General features: G+C 38.1%; 2 protein-coding genes across 4 annotated transcripts in view; one reads left to right on the top strand and one right to left on the bottom strand.

Annotated features, from left to right (window-relative positions):
* pi4kab (phosphatidylinositol 4-kinase, catalytic, alpha b) overlaps positions 1–8,322 on the bottom strand; it is a 31,160-nt gene extending 22,838 nt beyond the window's left edge. Inside the window, 14 exon segments of the mRNA XM_061672064.1 lie at positions 68–197; positions 1,123–1,252; positions 2,282–2,382; positions 2,509–2,700; positions 2,814–2,910; positions 3,015–3,080; positions 3,170–3,318; positions 3,927–3,993; positions 4,071–4,333; positions 4,409–4,481; positions 4,735–4,823; positions 5,717–5,810; positions 6,144–6,260; positions 8,142–8,322. Of these exon segments, the coding sequence (XP_061528048.1) occupies positions 68–197; positions 1,123–1,252; positions 2,282–2,382; positions 2,509–2,700; positions 2,814–2,910; positions 3,015–3,080; positions 3,170–3,318; positions 3,927–3,993; positions 4,071–4,333; positions 4,409–4,481; positions 4,735–4,823; positions 5,717–5,810; positions 6,144–6,260; positions 8,142–8,240 (1,667 nt within the window). The 5' untranslated portion in view covers positions 8,241–8,322.
* Positions 8,323–8,508: 186 nt separating this feature from the next.
* snap29 (synaptosome associated protein 29) lies at positions 8,509–13,992 on the top strand. 3 transcript variants are annotated; one of them, XM_061672066.1, is made up of 7 exons: positions 8,536–8,600; positions 9,309–9,351; positions 9,962–10,192; positions 10,279–10,475; positions 11,991–12,076; positions 12,157–12,261; positions 13,054–13,992. In XM_061672066.1, exons 2-7 carry the CDS (start codon positions 9,349–9,351, stop codon positions 13,212–13,214), a joined length of 783 nt encoding a protein of 260 aa, XP_061528050.1. In that variant the 5' UTR covers positions 8,536–8,600; positions 9,309–9,348; the 3' UTR covers positions 13,215–13,992. The 3 variants fall into 3 exon arrangements, with proteins under 3 accessions (XP_061528052.1, XP_061528050.1, XP_061528051.1); XM_061672067.1 differs by lacking the exon at positions 8,536–8,600 and adding an exon at positions 8,610–9,228; XM_061672068.1 differs by lacking the exon at positions 9,309–9,351 and having other exon boundaries at positions 8,509–8,600.
* Positions 13,993–23,870: the final 9,878 nt, after the last annotated feature.

Here is a 23,870-nt window from a genome sequence, read left to right as displayed (position 1 = left end):
TTTTTTTAACTACTATTCAAAGTAATTTTGTCTTGTCAAAGCCGTATCCGCTTTTTTTGCGACTGACCTGCAGATGTTGTCGATGGAAATATCTCGGAGCTGCTCGTACATAGACTGCTGGTCCTTCCTGCTGGACAAAATGTTGACTGTGGACTGAGAGTGCTCATTCGTTACATTGATCCTGATATCTCCTGTGCCTTGATTTTAAAAAGAAAAAAACAAATTATAAAATAAGATAGCAGCCCTATAATAAAAATAGTTCGCTAAAAATACAATTATTGTGGTTTTAAATACAGTGTAGTTAAATCAAGTAAAATGTTTCTTAAATTTTACAATTCAGAATTCAACAAACATTTTGGGGCAATGAATGACATTGCGAAACTTCAGCTCTATAGGAGTAGTTGCACAAGTGTATTTTGATTTTTCTTTGTCTTTTTTTTTGCCAAACAAGGAGGGTATCAGGGATGGCAAAAAAGACCACAGAACTGCAAATCTAACTTACTGGAACATGGGAAATTGATACAAATATCTGTGTCCTGGCTGCACAGTACGATATAGCGAAAGCGACAATAAGTTGACATCAAAATGAAAGAAAGAAAAACAGTGCAAAGTGAGCTTAGTCTGCCTGTGAAGAGACTCACCTCCCAAGCACATTAAATAATCGCCATAGCATGATAATCACATGAGTCACATTCATGGTTGAGGATGCAATTTATTGTTCTTTAATCTTTACTATTCAGCTTCTTTTCAAACTTGTATGACAGTTAAGATTATCAAAGTACTATTAAACATTGCCTGTAGCATTAAAACACAGTTTTACTTTTCATATGGGAATCGGAGGTGGACTTACACCTCGGAAAGTTTTTTTTAAAAATATTACAAAGTTAGGAGCCGATTGATTGATAGTGTAGAAGGACACAGCGGGTGACGTATGTGTAGCCGCTTGCCAATGAACTAATGTGTACTAATCAATACTGGATGAGAGACAGATCAGGAAATGCTACTGTTATCTACTCTCTTGTGTTGCACTGCTCTACATGTTCATAGCTGGGTGCAAATTCACCTGAAGCCCTCCTTTGCAAAAATACTCTAAATGTATTGCGCATGCCAGAGTTCTGGTACCTGTGCTGTACTGGCTGTGGTACTTGTAGAGTTTTATGATGACAGGGGAAGGAACTACCAGGAAGTCCCTAAGTGATGTGGTAGCAGAGTGAGCCACCACAGGAAACCTCTCACAAAGACGCCCCAGGCCCTGACAATCACAGGGACAACATTGATTGAAATGCAAGATTAATATCATCAATACTGTCTGCATACACACACCTGCCACTTGTTTAGATACACACAACTAACTGAACCCAGTACAAGAGTTTCATCGTAAAATGTGCCTACACATAAAAATATAGTGGCACCTTGAGATACAAGTTTAATTCATTCTGTGACCACGCTTGTGACTCAAAACGCCTGTTTGTAATGTGCTTTTTAATGAAATAAATTGCACTCTTTAATATTGTACTTTATAAAACAGAATAATGAATTAAATAGAATGTCAAGAAATTAAGCAGTTTTGACACATTTTTGCTTCTATTCAATGAACATTGTGCTGCTCCTTCTGGTGTGTGCACCTTGGCCTTTGGGCTCTCGGTAAGCCACTGGAATATTAGTCGTTCTTTGCAGAGGACAAAGAATACTGTTCGTGTGAGTGCTGTTCTATTATCTGTCCACATGTGTTGCTCCACCACTTGTTCAAATACCTTCTGCTTAAAAGGATTTTAATGCCACAACACCGATGCTATTCGTTAGCCAATCTATGGCATTTTAGGTTGTTTGTTAGCTGACTGGACTTTACGAAGGCAAAAGCTATGTGGTTGTTTGAAATACACGTGTAATTATTTTTGCTTTCAGTTTACTTTGACAGTCAATTTAAAGTGGGTGTGGCAATAAACATCTTGAAGCTTCTTTCCTGAAGAATTCCTCACTACCTGTCAAACCGCTGCTTGTTTTGAGTTGAGTGAGTCGACTGCCACCATGCAGTGCACGCATCTCAAATTTTTGCTCTCAAGCCAAAGCAAAAAAAAAATAACCCGAACGACGGCTCATATCTCGAAAAACCTGGCGTAGAACCGCTCTGAGTGCGTCCATCCAAACTGAGCAACAGTATCTTTGTAAAGGCAGAATTTGTGTATTCAGTTCTACAAATAATGTTGTGATTGATGGCTGTTTTTTTTTAGCCACATGTGACATTTCCCTTCATTATTCTTTCAGCTCTAGAATGTTTCACCTGCAGGCAACAGATGAGAAGGGGCATGTGAGCGATGATGACTTTACTCGAGGTTTTCGACTGCAGCTTCTCGGTCAATTTGCTGCACAAGTTCTCAGCTCCTATTGGAACAACATGGGGAAAAGGACATAAATACACATTCAGTACATACTATAAATACACTATCACCGATTAGGCTACATCTAAACACAGGGCTCTGGGCACTGTCTGGGCTAGAAATCGACTACCTTGCTCATCTTTGACCGCCCACACCATGAGGTCCACGCAGGCAGCGTTGGCTTGGCAACGAAGCTTGAGGGGGCTCTGTTCCCCCGGCAACCCCCCTGTGTCATGAAGTATCCGCTGCAGCTCCGATTGGCTGCTGCTAAATTGTTCCAGGACAAAGTCATGGACTTCCCGTACAAAAGCTGGTTGCAAGGCTGATATACAAAAAAAAAAAAAAAAACACACACACATTGCAAAGATGGTTATTATATAAATATTTCCCTGGCTGTCAGATTAAATATAGATTTACGAAGCATGCCTGATTTACCATTCATGTTGTATAGAGTGTCCCTCAGCATTTTGAACACACACACATAGAGAGGGTCACTGAAGGTTTTGTAATAGAGGTTGACTCCAGGATTTGACTTGATGACAAATAGGAAAGACAATGATAAATTACATGAATAAAATGACACACATTTGATTTAGATTTGTTTTTGTTTTTTTACACAATACATAACCCTTTTACCCCGGTCACTTCAGCCATGGTGGCGTCGAGGATTTTAAGAAAAGATTCCGAAAGAAATATCTTCACCTGAGTGAGCACAAAGGACACAGTATGAGGAAAAGACAAGGGTGCAGTAAATGCGATACGCCAGCATCAGCATTACAGTAAACACAAACCATGCTCAGGAGCTTCCGGAGCAGATCGACGGGCACCTCGATCTCATTTTCTCTTGCTCCCAGGAAGAGAGGAGACACGGAGAAACTGGAGCTGATTGTGGAAAAATAGTAATCAGGATCCACTGTGCTGCTGTCGGGGAGGTAGGCACCTGGAATGACAGTGATCAAGGACCCTGCAGTTAAAATATAAGCTTTATCTATTCTAGACGTCTGTAAAAAGCTAGTGTTACTACATACTAGTATACTTCTAAATACAGGGGTGCCAGTGGAGCCAGAGATAAATTTGTTCCATGACCACACTTGTAACTCAAAGCACTCATATTACAAATCATCTTTCCCCACTGCAATTAATACAAATTCCATTAATCTGTTACAGCCTCCTCGAAAAAAAACAAAAGTCATGTTTTTGCTTCAATTCAATGGACATTGGGCTGCTCCTCCTGGTGTGCCTGCCTTGGCCACCTGGGGGCAGTATATAATACAAATAATGCAGTATATAATACAGACAAGATAATACACCCTTACTTGCAATAACTGCATCAAGCCTGCAACGTATTGACTTCACCAGACTGTTGCATTCATGCATGCAATGTCTTCTTCTTTTTGTAGTATCAAAAACAAAGGAATTGACCTTGCCGTTCCAATACTTTTGGAGGGGAGTGTACATGAGATTGAAAATATTTGGAAAAACTCAGTATGATGTAATGCAGTTCTTAATACTATATAGTCAGTCAATACCAGTTAACCACTGTTTTACCTTCAAAGTAATGTGGGCCTGGTGTGGTGGGAGAGCAGGGTGAGTGACCTCCTGCATCTGCAGAAACCTATCAAAATGAACCTGTTTTAAACCCACAAACCAATAAAACCAACATCCTATACAAACATTCATAAAGCATGTTACTTGTGCAGAGGATTCAGGATTGGTTGAGTTGCGTCGGCGCAACGTGTCACTTTGGTACACGGTCAGCAAGGAGGTAGGAATGATGGAGCGGAAGTCATTGAAGGATCGCCGCCGTATGCCCTCTGTTTCCTCTGCGACGCAATGAGTCTGAGGCGAGTGTTTGGGGAACAACTTGGACAAAAGGGCTTCGTCTGTGATGCTGTAACGGCCAAATGCTCGTGTCATGCCGAACAAGCTGGGCACAATGTACCTGCACAGGTAGACTAGAAATTGAGAGAGACTCTCAGCACTTCTGAAGGACAGCGACTTCCCATTGTGGTGCACGTGTGTGCTAATACCTTTGTCGTGATTATCAGGTGTTTGGCACATTTCCTGCAATGACTGCATGACTTCCATGATGGTGTTCAATATCTGCAGAACACAGGACAACTGAGTAATATTACATTTTACAAAGCATGGACAAAGATCATCACACATCCATGGCTAAGTGTTGAATCTGACTTAAAAGGGACTAATAATATTTTATATGGTAAGATATACAAGTATAGGAACACCTGGCCATTAATACAGACCAGAAACATATTATGCCCCCATAGTGTATCAGTGTTGCGGCATCATCCTAATGGAAACATTTTGCTACAACAAACACACTCGCCAGACTCACCTCTTGCCTGTAGTCTAGGTCCCTCTGAGCCACATCTGCTAAAAGAGTCACTAAGCAGAAGCTGAAGTTTTCGGCAACCGGCAGAAACTCTGAAGGCAGCGCACAAAACACACAATTGATGAATTATTCATTAATGAAACAACTGCAAGCTTTTTAAAGGAAGCAGCAATGTACAGAAAATGGAAAAAAAAAGATCAAATCTATTAAGGATTACTGTTTGAATATTATTTCAAGGGGATGAGAGCATCTCTCTGGGAATGTTCTGAACTCCTAATACCACACAAGTGTTGTATTGGGCAGAATAATACCCCCGAAGGAGTTGCTATTGCAGAGGTCTGTGGGTGGAATAAACTTCAAATAGCTGACGTTATGATGTACTTTATTAGACAGCTGAGTTGAAACTGAATCAACAGTTTCTGCTCCGTTTTGCCACAACTGCTTCAAGACACGATTAATACAATTCCACACAGTCAGCAAAATCAATTATATCCAGCCCCTAATAAAAACGCAAACATCATCTTGGCAATCAAAGCAAAATATCCAGTGCGTCCGGAAAGTAAGGGGATTATTACAAACTAGATTAATCGTTATGTATATGTGATGTATTTATTTTTAATACATTTGTGTAAAAAAAACAAAACATAAATATCTAAAACACATTTTCATGTTTACATCATGGGGTATTGTGTGTAATTTTGTGAGGAAATTATTTTTTATGACATTTTGGATTAAGGCTATAACAATAAAATGTGGAAAACCTGAAGCGCTGTAAATACTTTCCGAATGCCCTGTAACTGTTGGTACTGGTAATGTTGTTGTACTGCTAGGGCATGTCAATATAATCTATGTTGTGTTTGGCGCAATATGATAATGACAGATATCTTGATGCAAAATTGCCTAGCGCTGCCGCAACAAGTAAAACGCTTACGAACGGGGAATGTTCGGAACAAGGGTCCCCTGTATGTAAGAGGATTGTCCTTACCCTTTCCTTTCTTTCCCGAGCCTTCTTCTATCCATTCGACACGTGGGAGGCCTCTCAGTAGGCTCAGCAAGTAGGAAACAATTGTGTCTTTGTGCTGCTGGTGCCAGGCAAATAATTACACCCAAATGCAAAGAACTGCACATTCTTTAAAACAACTAGTGACAAATATTAAGTAATAAAAACATTGTAATACAGGAAAAAAAAAAAAGATTTGAAGGAAATATACTTCTAAGTAATTAGATGGTAGATTCCTGAGTTCCATTGCAAAGATACTAGCGGCTTACAAGGTCTGAAGCATGTTTAATCACAGGCTTAATGAGATTAAAGCTATAAGTTTATCATGGCGATATAGACTATGTGGACTCTCGTGAGAGGCTACCTCCAAGTAATGATGTCAAGGTACAGCGCTACCAAAGCCAGGTCCCACCTGTAAGCCAGACTCCACTAGAAAGACGGCCAACGCTACGACGGCGTCGATGCGGCGCACGTCAAGTGAGAACTCGCCTTGAGACGCCAATGGACACATACATTGTAGCTTCTGGACCTTAAACGCCACAAAGAAATTGATTATTAACATATGAAGAACAGCATGAGCACTCTGAGTATGCAGACATTACAGTCTCGATGCAAGTATGCAGAGCAAATCTTGCTCAAATTTGACACACTTTGAAAAAAAATTAAGTCCATTATAAGCGCTATAATTTTATGACATAATAAATGTACCGTATATAGCCAGGCAGGCTATAAGGGAGCCTGAATACAGTTTCTATATACAGTATGCATGGTGGGATAGCGATTAGCTCATCTTCCTCACTGTGATGAAGTTCAGACAGGGGTTCAAATTGCGGCTCTGGCCTTCTTGTGTGGAGTTTGTACTGTATGTTCTTGTGGTTTTCGCATAGGTTTACTCCAGCTTCCTGTTATATACCCAAAACATTCATATTAGGTTCACTGGTCTAAGACTTAAAAAATATTTATAAAATGTATTTTAAAGAGGGAAAATAGCACTCCATAATATTGCACTTTATAAAAATATACAGTAAAGACATAATGAAATAAAATACAAAATATTTAAACAGTTTTTGTCACACTGCATCAATTAAATGGGTATTGTGCTGCTCTTTCTGCTGTGCCTGGCTTGGCCACCTGGGGAAGTGTAAGAGAGACAGACGGATATACTGTTCACACCTCAACTCTTCACAGCTCATCAGTACAGCACTAATATTAGTCGGTCTTCTCATTGGATAAACAACTATATGACTGTGAGTACTGTTATATTGTCTGTCTACATGTGTTGCTGCATTGTTTATGTTCAATCCGTTGCTTAAAGGGTTATAGCACCGAAACATAGATGCCATTGAGCATCGGCATTAGGCCAGCGCTGAAAGGCTAGGCTATGTGGTAGTTTTAAATACACAAGGTTTGTTTTATGTTTAATTTGAAAGTAAACTTGACCTGGGAGAGCTTGAAGCCTCTTTGTAGAAGAATTGTTCAGTATTCACCAAAATGCTGCTTAGTGTGAAGTGAGTTGAGTTCACTGCCACCATACTGCACTGTTGTATCTCAAGTCTGCGCTCGCAGGTCAAAGCAAAAAAAACAAAAATAACGAACTACAGCTCCTATCATGAGAGATCATCAGGGGTGCTGAGGGAAATTATTCTATTTCACTTAATCGGTCCGAAAATTATCATTCATTTACTTCAAATGTATCTTTGTTCATTTAATTTCATTCATCTATTCCAGCGACGTATACTGACAGGGAGAACAATTAAATGCTCTTCCACTAGATGGCGGAGTGTACAATTAACCTGTGTGTCCACTTGTCATTAACGTAAAGTAAATGCGCGAGTAAACTGCGACGAGATCATCATTATTTCAGTATACAGTAACTACAATTATTTTGCCATTTTTGTTCGATGGTTTGTAGTGGTGTGCAGGATTTTTAATTCCTTACATTTTCCCACTCTTATGTGCGTCAAAACATGAGACCAATCAGAATAAAAACTCAGAATAAAAACTCACAAGTAAACTCAGAATAAAAAACTCACAAGTAAACTCACAAGCACGAACTTAATATTCACTTTGCCGTTGTTTGTTTCTTAATACTGTAACCATAGGCTTATCAGGGAATAAAAATCAGGTTGTGAAAGCCTGTTTGGGTGCAGTGCTCATCAACGCGGACTATTTATTCAGTTTGTGGTGCAACATCAAACTCAACTGTGAGTGTCCGTTGAGTAAAATATCAACACGACCAAGAGGAGCTAGAACTCAATGAAAGGTGAATTGCAAACGATGAACACCTGCCAAAAGTCGAAAGTCGGTCGGCCATCAAAATAAGAAACCAACACCGCCAGTGCGGAAGCGGACCTTCTTTGCTCGTGTTCACACAACCAATTGGACCCAAACACGTTGCCGTGTGCCTTACCTTCTCCGCCGGTGCGGGCTGGTGGGCGGCGAACGAGCGTGCCAGTGACAGGACTGTGTTGAAATAGAAGCCTCTGTGGCCAGCCCCAGTCACCGACATGTTTAGCTCCGCATCCGCCGACTCTCCGCGTTGCGGACGGAGAAACAAGCCAGCGAGAAACAGCCGCTCGCGCTTTCCCCAAGCCGCAGTACGGACAGCCAGGAGGGACAATTTTTTATTCAATAACGGCTTGGTAATAATTGGTCCATTATAATGAGCACACTAAATTAAGCTACATTTTTCCCAACATAGTATCCTTTTTGTGTTTGGTGTCACATCTTTTACCGCTGTAATCATTTTAATGCGTTTTCGTCGCGCAACATCAACATCCGGGTGCGCGCGGCTTGGTGACGTCGTCCAGGAAGTGTTCGTGTCAGTCAGCTGACCGAGCAACAGCTACAGCTAGCACATCGGGACAAGGTTTGTCTTTTGACTATCATTCATCTTTTGGATGTTCCGTGTCAGACACAATATGTCCTAGGTGGCTAACGGGGGCATTGTTCTCCCATTGCCCACTTCTTTCGGCCTGTGCGGGGGGTTTTACTCTGGCAGCTTTCGTTAAGCAAGATAACGTTACTGCAGTTTATACATTGTGACGTTAATTTGTTTTTATTTACAAATAAGCATATTTTAAACTGCAGATTGTATCACCAGCTCACACGGTATATTCAATTTCCTGTGTAAATTATCGGAATGTCGCTAAAATAAAGTCTTGTTTTGATCAAGGAGCAGTGCCAATTTTCAAATCGACACGTGTGTGTTAATAATAATATGTTAGTCATTCTAATATATTGTTTAACTTCCATCAAAAATAAATGTTTTATATTAGTGGATTGTCTATTGCAGTGATTTACGTGAGATTGTTAGCTGATGATCTCATTTCACTGAATTTGTCTGAAAAGTTATTTACTCCACATAGTGTATCTTCGTCCATCCGACTCTATGTCAGTGTCATTTAGTGAAAGGCAGAACAATTAAATGCTCTTGCACAAGAAGGTACAAGTAACGTGTGTATCCACCTTTTGCTGTTCATACAACAGAATAAAAGGTGTGTCCAACATACAGGTCCAGATAAGTGAGTAAGTAAATTGAGACGAGACCAATATTTTATAACTTTGTTTTCGTTAGATTTATTTTGCTGCGACTGAGGAAATCCTGTAATGAAGAAATGGTAGGCATAATTGAATGTTACTTTAAGCACTGTACTGTATTTATTTTAATTCTTTGCACATGACTACATTCCTTGAAAAAATGGTTGTATGACCAAATAGTTAAAATTGTATTTATTCATTTTCTTTTATTTTTATTAATCTTGTTATTAGTTTTATTGTTTGTTCTATATTGAATTTTATAAATGAATGGAGAAAATTATCAGGATATTAAAATTATCTATATTTTGTCCATATCACAAAGCTCTGCTTACAGGCATAAATATACTTGATCCTCTGCGAAAAACAACTGATATTAATGCAACTCGCTGAGTCACTTAGTTGTGAAACTCTTCTTCATGCATTATGTCTGTGTGTTGCTGCCCTCTGGTGGCTAAGGTGCGCACTCCAGAAGGAGAACCATGCCATTGGCCACTGAAGCCTGAAATCATGATGCATAAACGGTTTAATTCTTTAAATTCTATTGAATTATGTTATTAGTGTATGTTTTTTTTTTATAAAGTACAATACTGTAGCGTGCAATTTTTATTATTAAAAAATATATATACATTCTTGGAAGGGGGGGGGGGTGGCGGCATTGAGTTGTGTAAAGTCTGCTTGTGTGCCCCTCAGATGGCCTACCCAGAGTCCCACAACCCATTTGCAGACAACGATGATGACGAAGAGAGCTTCCGGCCTTCAAACAGGGGCTTCGACGGCGACAGCGGACTGAGCGACGCCGAGAGGAGACAGCGCTACCTCCAGCAGGAAGTGATGCGTACGGCTCAGTCTGCGGTGGACAGCAGCTACCGGTCCCTCAGCTACATCTACGAATCAGAGAAGATGGGTGTGGAAACAGCAGAGGTAATATGTCACGTTAATCGGATTGGTCCGGGCACGTGGAAAGCTGCATTGTCATCATCCTCAAGTCCTCACTGTTCTTTGTGTAGGAGCTGATGCGACAGGGGGAAGTTCTAAAAAGGACGGACAAAATGTTAGACAACATGGATGAGGATCTGAAGACAAGCCAGAAGCACATCAACAGTATCAAGAGTGTTTGGGGAGGCCTGGTCAGTTACTTCAAGGGCAAACCTGACCAGACCAAACCTCCACCGGAGGAGCTAAAGCCCTACCAGGCCAATGAAAGGTGAGGGCAGCAATATTAAAATAATTATTTAACGTTCAAATGATACTTAACAAAAATATATACTAATGCATAAATAATACATCAATATATTTTATACAAAACAAAACTAGAACTACTGATCATGTGAGTTTCACTTATTTGAATTGAACTACTACAACTAAAACATTTTTACCATATTCGAGAGGTGGGAATAAGTCACATACAGTATGTATATTATATCTGCAAGTCATAAGTAAGTCTCAAGTCTTAACCTTCAAGTTTCAGGCAAGTCCCAAGTTACTTTGGCAAAAGTCAAGTTGTTACTTGGGTTAAGCAAGTCATACTGTAAGTCAAGTCAAACAATCTTGCTCAGTCAAAACTAGTATTTATTTGCACATTAGCCACTTTGCACTTAGTGCAATGGACCCCCGCATATACGCAGTTCGGTATCCGCAAATTCACCTTTTTGCTGATTTAAAAAAGAATTTTTTTTTTATTTAATTAATTGTTTTTTAAAAGCCTATCCTCCGTTTGTGTTTTCTTTTTTACTTGATCAACCGCTTATTCAACTTTTTTCGTTTTGTTTTACCCAGTCCCCTGCTTATGTGCATTTTCTTTCATGGCAGTTATAATGAGCATCAATTATTTTCAGATTCTTGCTATTCACAGTGGGTACATTAGTTAGCTGTACTAACAGATTCCAATCTCATAGTTCTTTTGATGGTCCCAAACCAGTCTCCATATTGTTTATTAGTTTATAATCTCCTCAATTAAACACATAACCGACATGACGCTGGATTATTGCTTGACTAGCAATCTGTTAACTAAACTATGGAGTTACCTGTCTGTGTGGATTTTATAGTGGTGTCACAAACAAAACAAATAGCACACTATCTTGAAAATGCTGATTTTCAAACGTTAACAAGCAAGATTTCTCAAGTCATGTGGTTCAGTTGAGTCTTTCATAAGTTTTAGCCAAGCAAGCACCAAGTCCTAAAATTGGCAACTTAAGCCTGACTTGAGTCCAGTTGTGTGACTTGAGTCTCCTACCTCTGCCTTATTCTGATCAGAATCAGAATCGTCTTTATTTTGCCAAGTATGTCCAAAAAACACACAAGGAATTTGTCTCCGGTAGTTGGAGCCGCTCTAGTACGACAACAGACACTCAATTGACGGAGAACACTTTTGAGACATAAAGACATTGAGAAAAACAGTCACTGAGCAATAAGGGGTTGCTAGTTATCTGGTAATGCCGGTACAATTTATTTATTTATTCATTTTGACAATTGTGCAAAAAGATGCAGAGTCCTCGAGCACCTGTACATGTCTCCTTTTCCCCAATTCTTCCAGAAATGTCTTCCTCCAGCCATTTGATTGGCTAAAAGGGCCTTAGAATTTCAGGTTTACAGCACTACCGTTTTCTTTGGCATGTGCAGCGAATCCCGTGAAAGCATTTTTGTGTCATCATCTCAACAGCAGTGTGTGGACGCAGTCATTTGTATTATTTATTAATACAGTGCTGTTTTCTTTCTTCAGATTACAGAGTGCTTTGGCCACCAGCAGAGAGCAAGAAGACAAGTACCAAGCAAGTCATCCCAACCTAAGAAAGCTGGAGACAGGAGGTGCACTGTGACGTCTAAGTACCTGACAGTACACAACATGTACTACCTGAAGTGTGTTCTGACATCTGCTTTTTTTTTAGGGTTTGGGGCCACGACATCGGCAGACGGCGGTTCCTCCGCACAGAATGGATATTCTCAGAACAGACACCTTCGACAAGCTCACCAGACGTTGGACAACAATTTAGGTATATTTTCGACATATGTACACTGATCCACCATTCCTCACAGGAGTGATGGTGAGAATCTGTAATATTGAGAGCCTGTATTAAGAAATACCTTTTATAGTGAACACATTTAAACTTAATAAAATATTTTAAACACATTGTAAATATATTTGAACACAAAAAACATAAGCATACAATTTATAGACAATATGTAATAATAATAATATCTATTTTTTAAATGTATAGTTTAATACCATCCAACACACTATTTACACACTTTACTTTTTAAACTCATTCTAAATGTATTACAACCCCAAAAAATTAATATGTTAAATTGGGAAAAAACATTTTATAGAGTGGGCCTGCGATAGGTGAACCACGAATAAGCGGCGGAGTATTATGCAGTTGGACCTTATGGTCTTAAAATTTGAAATTTTGGAATTCAATCGAAACTTTCAGGAATTTTAAATGTTTGTTGTTTGGCGATGTGTACATGGTACAGTAATTACTATTGCACTAGGGTTATAACATTGCAACATCAATGCCAGTTTCTTAACTAATCACTCGTAATTCCACTGTAACTCGAACCTTGGTTTGAATGTTTATCTGTACAGCCAACACAAGTTTTATAACGGCCATTTCTATATATTTGAACCCTGTGTGAAATTTGGAAGAAACTGGATGTCAACCAGTGGTACAAAATTGATATTAGTCAACTTTAAAGATTCCACTGTTTACATTTAAACTTAATTTGTATAAATGTGCATACCGTCCAGTCATCTTACTGCCACATGTTGTTTTTACCTTGTCTAGATGAAATGGCACACGGCTTGAGCAGGCTTAAGAACCTCGGGTTGGGTCTCCAATCTGAGATCGACAGCCAGGATGACCCCATCGATTCTCTGCTCAACAAAGTGGACAAGATGGACACAAAACTCAATAACACAAACCAGCAGATTAAACGGCTCAAATAAAACAAACTCTTTGGACCTCACAAACAACCAATAAGTCATCACTTGATTTCTATCCTGACCCTCCCTATCAAAAGTACACTTGCTCACACATCATACCGTATTTGATGTATGTGCATTAAAGGGAAGACTTCATGTTTGTATTTGTAAGTAGTCTTCTCCATCAGTCATTCAGGTTGATCTCAATACATTAGAATAACGTAGAAATGTTTTTTTTAAGTAGTTCAATCCAAAAAATGAAACTCATAGATTGCCTACAGACACAGTGAAAGATTTCGTTTCAGTTTTTAGAATTTTGATTATAGCTTAACGCTAACAAAAACCTCAAAATGATGACCTCAAGATATTTAGCATATTACATATGAAACCATAAAAAATACATACATTTCTATCGGAATTAGGTTGAACTGCCCATCTATTGTAGTTAATATATTTAATGGATATAAAGTTTCATATTTTGAATTGAATGACTGAATTAAGTTAACTTTTCTATGATATTCTGATTGATTGAGATTCACGTGCTGACAAAAATGTATAAAAACATGCTGCCTTACTCTTGTACACACAAAGCTGTTTCAATTGTTTGTTATTTCTCATGCCAACATCACTTGAATTCTCCCAAAAATATTTTCTTTTTTTTTTACTCCTTACTGAGCCTTTGATGCATCGATTGTTTAGATCAATTTGAATGTTCGTGTATAAAGGATGATTGGCAAATATATATCATGTGATTGACCTGGAATCATTGACTATAAAATTAAAGTTGAAGAATATCCCTGTATTATGTCTTCTCGTTTCATCTTTTTTACGTGTGTCAACTTGGGACAAATGGAGCAAGGGGATAAACTACCACAAGGTGGGGACATAGCGTTAAAATCAATTTGCACCAGTTTGTGTTCCAAGTGACAATTTGCTATGAAACACAAACACTCTGCCACCCTGTCCCAGGCATATTTGTGTCATTCCAGAATTGAAGAACAATTTAGCCATCAACATTTTGCGAGATATTTTATTTGCCACGTCATATATTTTGCTGTTTGGTGCAACTCTGTTTCATGTTCTCAGACGTGGAAAACTAATATTTTGAACAATTTTACAATGAAATAGCAACATTTGATTTGAATACAGTGTTCCTTCACATTTGAGTATTCAGAATTTGATACTTTTTTTCAGACCCTAATTTCGAGACTTCTCTTTTTTTAAAAAAAATACTTCATGACATTTGAGTAAATAAATGTGTATCATTCTGATTCTTTATATTCCATTATGTCAACGAATAGTTTCCGGAAGATTATAACGAGTTGATGTAGCCTGTGCAAATAAAGAGCAAACCCAGATGACAAGACGACTTTTGTGCTTTTTCGTGCATATGGCTCAGAACTGCCGGCTCCCCCCGTGTTGGAGATGTCAAATGATTTTACACACAGTCTGCATTTAGTTAAGTCTGTCCTGAAACCCGAACCCGCCTTTAAAACCCTAACCCTGTTTTGAAACCATACTTTGAAACCGTAACCGTACTTTGAAAACCTTGCTCTGTTTTGAAACCCTACTTTGAAACGCTAACCTTGTTTTGAAACCATAAACCTATTTTGAAGGCCTACTTTGAAACCCTAACCCTGTTTGGAAAAACATCTTTGAAACCTTAACCTTGTTTCGAAACCATACTTTGAAACCCAAAACCTGTTTTGAAACCCTACTTTGAAACCCTAACTGTGTTTTAAAACCCTATTATGAAACCTTACCCTGTTTTGAAACCCTACTTTAAAACACTAAACCTGATTTGAAACCCTACTTTGAAACCCTAACTGTGTTTTAAACCCCTACTATGAAACCTTACCCTGTTTTGAAACCATTTCAAAACAGCGTAAAGGTTTCAAAGTATGGTTAGGGTTTCAAAGTAAGGGTTTAAAACACAGTTATGGTTTCAAAGTACGGTTTCAGAACAGGGTTAGAGACTCAATGTATGGTTTAAAGAGAGTTTTAGGGTTACAATCGGGGTTTCCAAACAATGTTAAGCTTTCAAAGTAGGGTTTCAAAACAGGGTAAAGGTTTCAAAGTAGAGTTATAAAACACAGATAGGGTTTCAAAGTAGTGTTTCAAAACAGGGTTAGAGTCTCAATGTATGGTTTAAAGAGAGTTTTAGGGTTTCAATTGGGGTTTCGAAACAAGGTTAGGGCTTCAAAGTAGGATGTCAAAACAGAGTAAAGGTTTCAAAGTAGGGCTAGGGTTTCAAAGTAGGGTTTTAAAACACAGTTAGGGTTTCAAAGTAGGGTTTCAAAACAGAGTTAGGGTTTCAAAGTAGGGTTTAAAGAGAGTTTTAGGGTTTCAATTTGGGTTTCCAAACAAGGTTAGGGTTTCAAAGTAGGGTAAGGGTTTCAAAGTAGGATTTTAAAACACTGTTCAAGTTTCAAAGTAGGGTTTCAAAGCAGGTTTAGGGTTTTAAAGTTGGGTTTCAAAACAGAGTTAGGGTTTCAAACTATGGTTTAAAGAGAGTTTTAGGGTTCCAGTTGTGGTTTCAAAACAAGGTTAGGGTTTCAAAGTAGGCTTTCAAAACAGGTTAAAAGTTTCAAAGTAGAGTTAGGGTTTCAAAGTAGGGTTTTAAAACATAGTGATTTCTGAGTGGGGTTTCACAACAGTTAGGGTTTCAAAACAGTTAGGGCTTCAAAGTAGGGTTAGGGTTCTATAGTAGGGTTTCAAAACAGTTTAAATGATTCAAACTAGGGTTAGGGTTTCAAAGTAGGGTTTTAAAACAGGTTTAGGGTTTTAAAGTGGGGTTTCAAAACAGAGTTAGGGTTTCAAAGTAGGGTTAGGGTTTCAACGTAGGGTTTCAAATCCGGTTTAGGGTTTTAAAGTAGGGTTTCAAAACAGAGTTAGGGTTTCAAAGTAGGGTTAGGGTTTCAAAGTAGGGTTTTAAAACACAGTTAGGGTTCCAAAGTAGGTTTCAAAAAAGGAGTTAGGGTTTCAAAATAGGGTTTAAATAGAGTTTTAGGGTTTCAATTGGGGTTTCCAAACAAGGTTAGGGTTTCAAAGTAGGGTTAGGGTTTCAAAGTAGGGTTTTAAAACACAGTTCAGGTTTCAAATTAGGGTTAGGGTTTCAAAGTAGGGTTTCAAAGCAGGTTTAGGGTTTTAAAGTAGGGTTTCAAAACAGAGTAAAGGTTTCAAAGTAGGGTTAGGGTTTCAAAGTAGGGGTTTAAAACACAGTTAGTGTTTCAAAGTAGGGTTTAAAGAGAGTTTTAGGGTTTCAATTGGGGCTTCAAAACATGGGTAGGGCTTCAAAGTAGGATGTCAAAATAGTGTCAAGGTTTCAAAGTAGGGTTAGGGTTTCAAAGTAGGGTTTTAAAACACAGTTAGGGTTTCAAAACAGAGTTAGGGTTTCAAAGTAGGGTTTAAAGAGAGCTTTAGGGTTTCAATTTGGGTTTCCAAACAAGGTTAGGGTTTCAAATTAGGGTTTGGGTTTCAAAGTAGGGTTTTAAAACACAGTTAGGGTTTCAAAGTAGGGTTTCAAAAAGGAGTTAGGGTTTCAAAGTAGAGATTTAGGGTTTTAAATTTGGGTTTCAAAACAAGGTTAGGGCTTCAAAGTAGGATGTCAAAACAGAGTAAAGGTTTCAAAGTAGGGTTTTAAAACACAGTTCAGGGTTCAAAGTAGGGTTAGGGTTTCAAAGTAGGGTTTTAAAACACAGTTAGGGTTTCAAAGTAGGGTTTCAAAAAAGGAGTTAGGGTTTCAAAGTAGGGTTTAAAGAGAGTATTAGGGTTTCAATTGGGGTTTCAAAACAAGGTTAGGGCTTCAAAGTAGGAAGTCAAAACAGAGTAAAGGTTTCAAAGTAGGGTTTTAAAACACAGTTCAGGGTTCAAAGTAGGGTTAGGGTTTCAAAGTAGGGTTTTAAAACACAGTTAGGGTTTCAAAGTATGGTTTCAAAACTAAGTTAGGGTTTCAAAGTAGGGTTTTTAAACATAGTGTTTTCTAAGTGGGGTTTCACAACAGTTAGGGCTTCGAAGTAGGGTTAGGGTTCTATAGTAGGGTTTCAAAACAGTTTAAATGATTCAAACTAGGGTTAGGGATTCAAAGTAGGGTTTTAAAACAGGTTTAGGGTTTTAAAGTAGGGTTTCAAAACAGAGTTAGGGTTTCAAAGTAGTGTTAGGGTTTCAAAGTAGGGTTAGGGTTTCAAAGTAGGGTTTCAAATCAGGTTTAGGGTTTTAAAGTAGGGTTTCAAAACAGAGTTAGGGTTTCAAAGTAGGGTTAGGGTTTCAAATTAGGGTTTTAAAACACAGTTAGGGTTTCAAAGTAGGTTTCAAAAAAGGAGTTAGGGTTTCAAAATAGGGTTTAAATAGAGTTTTAGGGTTTCAATTGGGTTTCCAAACAAGGTTAGGGTTTCAAAGAAGGGTTAGGGTTTCAAAGTAGGGTTTTAAAACACAGTTCAGGTTTCAAAGTAGGGTTAGGGTTTCAAAGTAGGATTTTAAAACACAGTTAGGGTTTCAATTTGGGTTTCAAAACAAGATTAGGGCTTCAAAGTTGGATGTCAAAACAGAGTCAAGGTTTCAAAGTAGGGTTAGGGTTTCAAAGTAGGGTTTTAAAACACAGTTAGGGTTTCAAAGTAGGGTTTCAAAACAGAGTTAGGGTTTAAAAGTAGGTTTCAAAAAAGGAGTTAGGGTTTCAAAATAGGGTTTAAATAGAGTTTTAGGGTTTCAATTGGGGTTTCCAAACAAGGTTAGGGTTTCAAAGTAGGGTTAGGGTTTCAAAGTAGGGTTTTAAAACACAGTTCAGGTTTCAAAGTAGGGTTAGGGTTTCAAAGTAGGATTTTAAAACACAGTTAGGGTTTCAATTTGGGTTTCAAAACAAGATTAGGGCTTCAAAGTTGGATGTCAAAACAGAGTCAAGGTTTCAAAGTAGGGTTAGGGTTTCAAAGTAGGATTTTAAAAACTGTTCAGGTTTCAAAGTATGGTTAGGGTTTCAAAGTAGGGTTTCAAAGCAGGTTTAGGGTTTTAAAGCAGGATGTCAAAACAGAGTAAAGGTTTCAAAGTAGGGTTAGGGTTTCAAAGTAGGGTTTTAAAACACAGTTAAGGTTTCAAAGTATGGTTTAAAAACTGAGTTAGGGTTTCAAAGTCGGGTTTAAAGAGAGTTTTAGGGTTTCAATTTGGGTTTCCAAACAAGGTTAGGGTTTCCATGTAGGGTTCGGGTTTCAAAGTCGGGTTAAGGTTTCAAAGTAGGGTTTTAAAACACAGTTCAGGGTTCAAAGTAGGGTTAGGGTTTCAAAGTAGGGTTTTAAAACACAGTTAGGGTTTCAAAGTAGGGTTTCAATTTGGGTTTCGAAAAAAGGTTAGGGTTTCAAAGTAGGGTTTCAAAACAAAGTTAGGGTTTCAAAGTAGGGTTTCAAAACAGAGTTAGGGTTTCAAAGTAGGGTTTAAAGAGAGTTTTAAGGTTTCAATTTGGGTTTCCAAACAAGGTTAGTGTTTCAAAGTAGGGTTAGGGTTTCAAAGTAGGATTTTAAAACACTGTTCAGGTTTCAAAGTCGGGTTTCAAAGTAGGGTTTGAAAGCAGGTTTAGGGTTTTAAAGTAGGGTTTCATCACAGAGTAAAGGTTTCAAAGTAGGGTTAGGGATTAAAAGTAGGGGTTTAAAACACAGTTAGGATTTCAAAGTAAGGTTAGGGTTTCAAAGTAGGATTTTAAAACACTGTTCAGGTTTCAAAGTAGGGTTAGGGTTTCAAAGTAGGGTTTCAAAGCAGGTTTAGGGTTTTAAAGTAGGGTTTCAAAACAGAGTAAAGGTTTCAAAGTAGGGTTAGAGTTTAAAAGTAGGGTTTTAAAACACAATTAGGGTTTCAAAGTAGGGTTTAAAGAGAGTTTTAGGGTTTCAATTTGGGTTTCGAAAAAAAGGTTAGGGTTTCAAAGTAGGGTTAGGGATTAAAAGTAGGGGTTTAAAACACAGTTAGGGTTTCAAAGTAGGGTTTCAAAAAAGGAGTTAGGGTTTCAAAGTAGGGTTTAAAGAGAGTTTTAGGGTTTCAATTGGGGTTTCAAAACAAGGTTAGGGCTTCAAAGTAGGATGTCAAAACAGTGTCAAGGTTTCAAAATAGGGTTAGGGTTTCAAAGTAGGGTTTTAAAACACAGTTAGGGTTTCAAAGTAGGGTTTCAAAACAAGGTTAGGGCTTCCATGTCGGGTTCGGGTTTCAAAGTCGGGTTAAGGTTTCAATGTAGGGTTTTAAAACACAGTTCAGGGTTAAAAGTAGGGTTAGGGTTTCAAAGTAGGGTTTTAAAACACAGTTAGGGTTTCAAAGTAGGGTTTCAAAAAAAGAGTTAGGGTTTCAAAGTAGGGTTTAAAGAGAGTTTTAGGGTTTCAATTGGGGTTTCAAAACCAGGTTAGGGCTTCAAAGTAGGATGTCAAAACAGAGTAAAGGTTTCAAAGTCGGGTCAGGGTTTCAAAGTAGGGTTTTAAAACACAGTTAGGGTTTCAAAGTAGGGTTTCAAAACAAAGTTAGGGTTTCAAAGTAGGGTTTAAAGAGAGTTTTAAGGTTTCAATTTGGGTTTCCAAACAAGGTTAGTGTTTCAAAGTAGGGTTAGGGTTTCAAAGTAGGATTTTAAAACACTGTTCAGGTTTCAAAGTAGGGTTAGGGTTTCAAAGTAGGGTTTGAAAGCAGGTTTAGGGTTTTAAAGTAGGGTTTCATCACAGAGTAAAGGTTTCAAAGTAGGGTTAGGGATTAAAAGTAGGGGTTTCAAAAAAGGAGTTAGGGTTTCAAAGTAGGGTTTCAAGAGAGTTTTAGGGTTTCAATTAGGGTTTCTAAACAAGGTTAGGGCTTCAAAGTAGGATGTCAAAACAGTGTCAAGGTTTCAAAGTAGGGTTAGGGTTTCAAAGTAGGGTTTTAAAACACAGTTAGGTCTTCAAAGTAGGGTTTCAAAACAGAGTTAGGGTTTCAAAGTAGGGTTTAAAGAGAGTTTTAGGGTTTCAATTTGGGTTTCGAAACAAGGTTAGGGTTTCAAAGTAGGGTTTAAAGAGAGTTTTAGGGTTTCAATTGGGGTTTCAAAACAAGGTTAGGGCTTCAAAGTAGGATGTCAAAACAGTGTCAAGGTTTCAAAATAGGGTTAGGGTTTCAAAGTAGGGTTTTAAAACACAGTTAGGGTTTCAAAGTAGGGTTTCAAAACAAGGTTAGGGCTTCCATGTCGGGTTCGGGTTTCAAAGTCGGGTTAAGGTTTCAATGTAGGGTTTTAAAACACAGTTCAGGGTTAAAAGTAGGGTTAGGGTTTCAAAGTAGGGTTTTAAAACACAGTTAGGGTTTCAAAGTAGGGTTTCAAAAAAAGAGTTAGGGTTTCAAAGTAGGGTTTAAAGAGAGTTTTAGGGTTTCAATTGGGGTTTCAAAACCAGGTTAGGGCTTCAAAGTAGGATGTCAAAACAGAGTAAAGGTTTCAAAGTCGGGTCAGGGTTTCAAAGTAGGGTTTTAAAACACAGTTAGGGTTTCAAAGTAGGGTTTCAAAACAAAGTTAGGGTTTCAAAGTAGGGTTTAAAGAGAGTTTTAAGGTTTCAATTTGGGTTTCCAAACAAGGTTAGTGTTTCAAAGTAGGGTTAGGGTTTCAAAGTAGGATTTTAAAACACTGTTCAGGTTTCAAAGTAGGGTTAGGGTTTCAAAGTAGGGTTTGAAAGCAGGTTTAGGGTTTTAAAGTAGGGTTTCATCACAGAGTAAAGGTTTCAAAGTAGGGTTAGGGATTAAAAGTAGGGGTTTCAAAAAAGGAGTTAGGGTTTCAAAGTAGGGTTTCAAGAGAGTTTTAGGGTTTCAATTAGGGTTTCTAAACAAGGTTAGGGCTTCAAAGTAGGATGTCAAAACAGTGTCAAGGTTTCAAAGTAGGGTTAGGGTTTCAAAGTAGGGTTTTAAAACACAGTTAGGTCTTCAAAGTAGGGTTTCAAAACAGAGTTAGGGTTTCAAAGTAGGGTTTAAGGAGAGTTTTAGGGTTTCAATTTGGGTTTCGAAACAAGGTTAGGGTTTCAAAGTAGGGTTTAAAGAGATGTTTAGGGTTTCAATTTGGGTTTCCAAACAAGGTTAGGGTTTCAAATTAGGGTTAGTGTTTCAAAGTAGGGTTAGGGTTTCAAAGTAGGGTTTTAAAACACAGTTAGGTCTTCAAAGTAGGGTTTCAAAACAGAGTTAGGGTTTCAAAGTAGGGTTTAAAGAGAGTTTTAGGGTTTCAATTTGGGTTTCAAAACAAAGTTAGGGTTTCAAAGTAGGGTTTAAAGAGAGTTTTAGGGTTTCAATTTGGGTTTCAAAACAAAGTTAGGGTTTCAAAGTAGGGTTTAAAGAGAGTTTTAGGGTTTCAATTTGGGTTTCAAAACAAGGTTAGGGTTTCAAAGTAGGGTTTAAAGAGATGTTTAGGGTTTCAATTTGGGTTTCCAAACAAGGTTAGGGTTTCAAATTAGGGTTAGTGTTTCAAAGTAGGGTTAGGGTTTCAAAGTAGGGTTTTAAAACACAGTTAGGTCTTCAAAGTAGGGTTTCAAAACAGAGTTAGGGTTTCAAAGTAGGGCTTAAAGAGAGTTTTAGGGTTTCAATTTGGGTTTCAAAACAAAGTTAGGGTTTCAAAGTAGGGTTTAAAGAGAGTTTTAGGGTTTCAATTTGGGTTTCCAAACAAGGTTAGGGTTTCCATGTAGGGTTAGGGTTTCAAAGTCGGGTTAAGGTTTCAAAGTAGGGTTTTAAAACACAGTTCAGGGTTCAAAGTAGGGTTAGGGTTTCAAAGTAGTGTTTTAAAACACAGTTAGGGTTTCAAAGTAGGGTTTCAAAAAAGGAGTTAGGGTTTCAAAGTAGGGTTTAAAGAGAGTTTTAGGGTTTCAATTGGGGTTTCAAAACCAGGTTAGGGCTTCAAAGTAAGGTTTCAAAACAAAGTAAAGGTTTCAAAGTCGGGTCAGGGTTTTAAAGTAGGGTTTTAAAACACAGTTAGGGTTTCAAAGTAGGGTTTCAAAACAAAGTTAGGGTTTCAAAGTAGGGTTTAAAAAGAGTTTTAGGGTTTCAATTTGGGTTTCGAAAAAAGGTTAGGGTTTCAAAGTAGGGTTTCAAAACAAAGTTAGGGTTTCAAAGTAGGGTTTCAAAACAGAGTTAGGGTTTCAAAGTAGGGTTTAAAGAGAGTTTTAAGGTTTCAATTTGGGTTTCCAAACAAGGTTAGTGTTTCAAAGTAGGGTTAGGGTTTCAAAGTAGGATTTTAAAACACTGTTCAGGTTTCAAAGTCGGGTTAGGGTTTCAAAGTAGGGTTTAAAAGCAGGTTTAGGGTTTTAAAGTAGGGTTTCATCACAGAGTAAAGGTTTCAAAGTAGGGTTAGGGATTAAAAGTAGGGGTTTAAAACACAGTTAGGGTTTCAAAGTAGGGTTGGGTTTCAAAGTAGGATTTTAAAACACTGTTCAGGTTTCAAAGTAGGGTTAGGGTTTCAAAGTAGGGTTTCAAAGCAGGTTTAGGGTTTTAAAGTAGGGTTTCAAAACAGAGTAAAGGTTTCAAAGTAGGGTTAGAGTTTAAAAGTAGGGTTTTAAAACACAATTAGGGTTTCAAAGTAGGGTTTAAAGAGAGTTTTAGGGTTTCAATTAGGGTTTCGAAAAAAGGTTAGGGTTTCAAAGTAGGGTTTCAAAACAAAGTAAAGATTTCAAAGTCGGGTCAGGGTTTCAAAGTAGGGTTTTAAAACAAAGTTAGGGTTTCAAAGTAGGGTTTAAAGAGAGTTTTAGGGTTTCAATTTGGGTTTCGAAAAAAGGTTAGGGTTTCAAAGTAGGGTTTCAAAACAAAGTTAGGGTTTCAAAGTAGGGTTTCAAAACAGAGTTAGGGTTTCAAAGTAGGGCTTAAAGAGAGTTTTAAGGTTTCAATTTGGGTTTCCAAACAAGGTTAGTGTTTCAAAGTAGGGTTAGGGTTTCAAAGTAGGATTTTAAAACACTGTTCAGGTTTCAAAGTCGGGTTAGGGTTTCATAGTAGGGTTTGAAAGCAGGTTTTGGGTTTTAAAGTAGGGTTTCATCACAGAGTAAAGGTTTCAAAGTAGGGTTAGGGATTAAAAGTAGGGGTTTAAAACAAAGTTAGGGTTTCAAAGTAGGGTTTCAAAAAAGGAGTTAGGGTTTCAAAGTAGGGTTTAAAGAGAGTTTTAGGGTTTCAATTGGGGTTTCAAAACATGGTTAGGGCTTCAAAGTAGGATGTCAAAACAGTGTCAAGGTTTCAAAATAGGGTTAGGGTTTCAAAGTAGGGTTTTAAAACAGAGTTAGGGTTTCAAAGTAGGGTTTCAAAACAAGGTTAGGGCTTCCATGTCGGGTTCAGGTTTCAAAGTCGGGTTAAGGTTTCAAAGTAGGGTTTTAAAACACAGTTCAGGGTTCAAAGTAGGGTTAGGGTTTCAAAGTAGGGTTTTAAAACACAGTTAGGGTTTCAAAGTAGGGTTTCAAAAAAAGAGTTAGGGTTTCAAAGTAGGGTTTAAAGAGAGTTTTAGGGTTTCAATTGGGGTTTCAAAACCAGGTTAGGGCTTCAAAGTAGGATGTCAAAACAGAGTAAAGGTTTCAAAGTCGGGTCAGGGTTTCAAAGTAGGGTTTTAAAACACAGTTAGGGTTTCAAAGTAGGGTTTCAAAACAAAGTTAGGGTTTCAAAGTAGGGTTTAAAGAGAGTTTTAAGGTTTCAATTTGGGTTTCCAAACAAGGTTAGTGTTTCAAAGTAGGGTTAGGGTTTCAAAGTAGGATT

This window comes from Phycodurus eques, chromosome 3 (assembly GCF_024500275.1).
Source record: "Phycodurus eques isolate BA_2022a chromosome 3, UOR_Pequ_1.1, whole genome shotgun sequence".
Taxonomy (NCBI): domain Eukaryota; kingdom Metazoa; phylum Chordata; class Actinopteri; order Syngnathiformes; family Syngnathidae; genus Phycodurus; species Phycodurus eques.
Note: the sequence above shows the minus strand (reverse complement) of the source record. Positions and strands in the feature narration are given on the sequence as shown.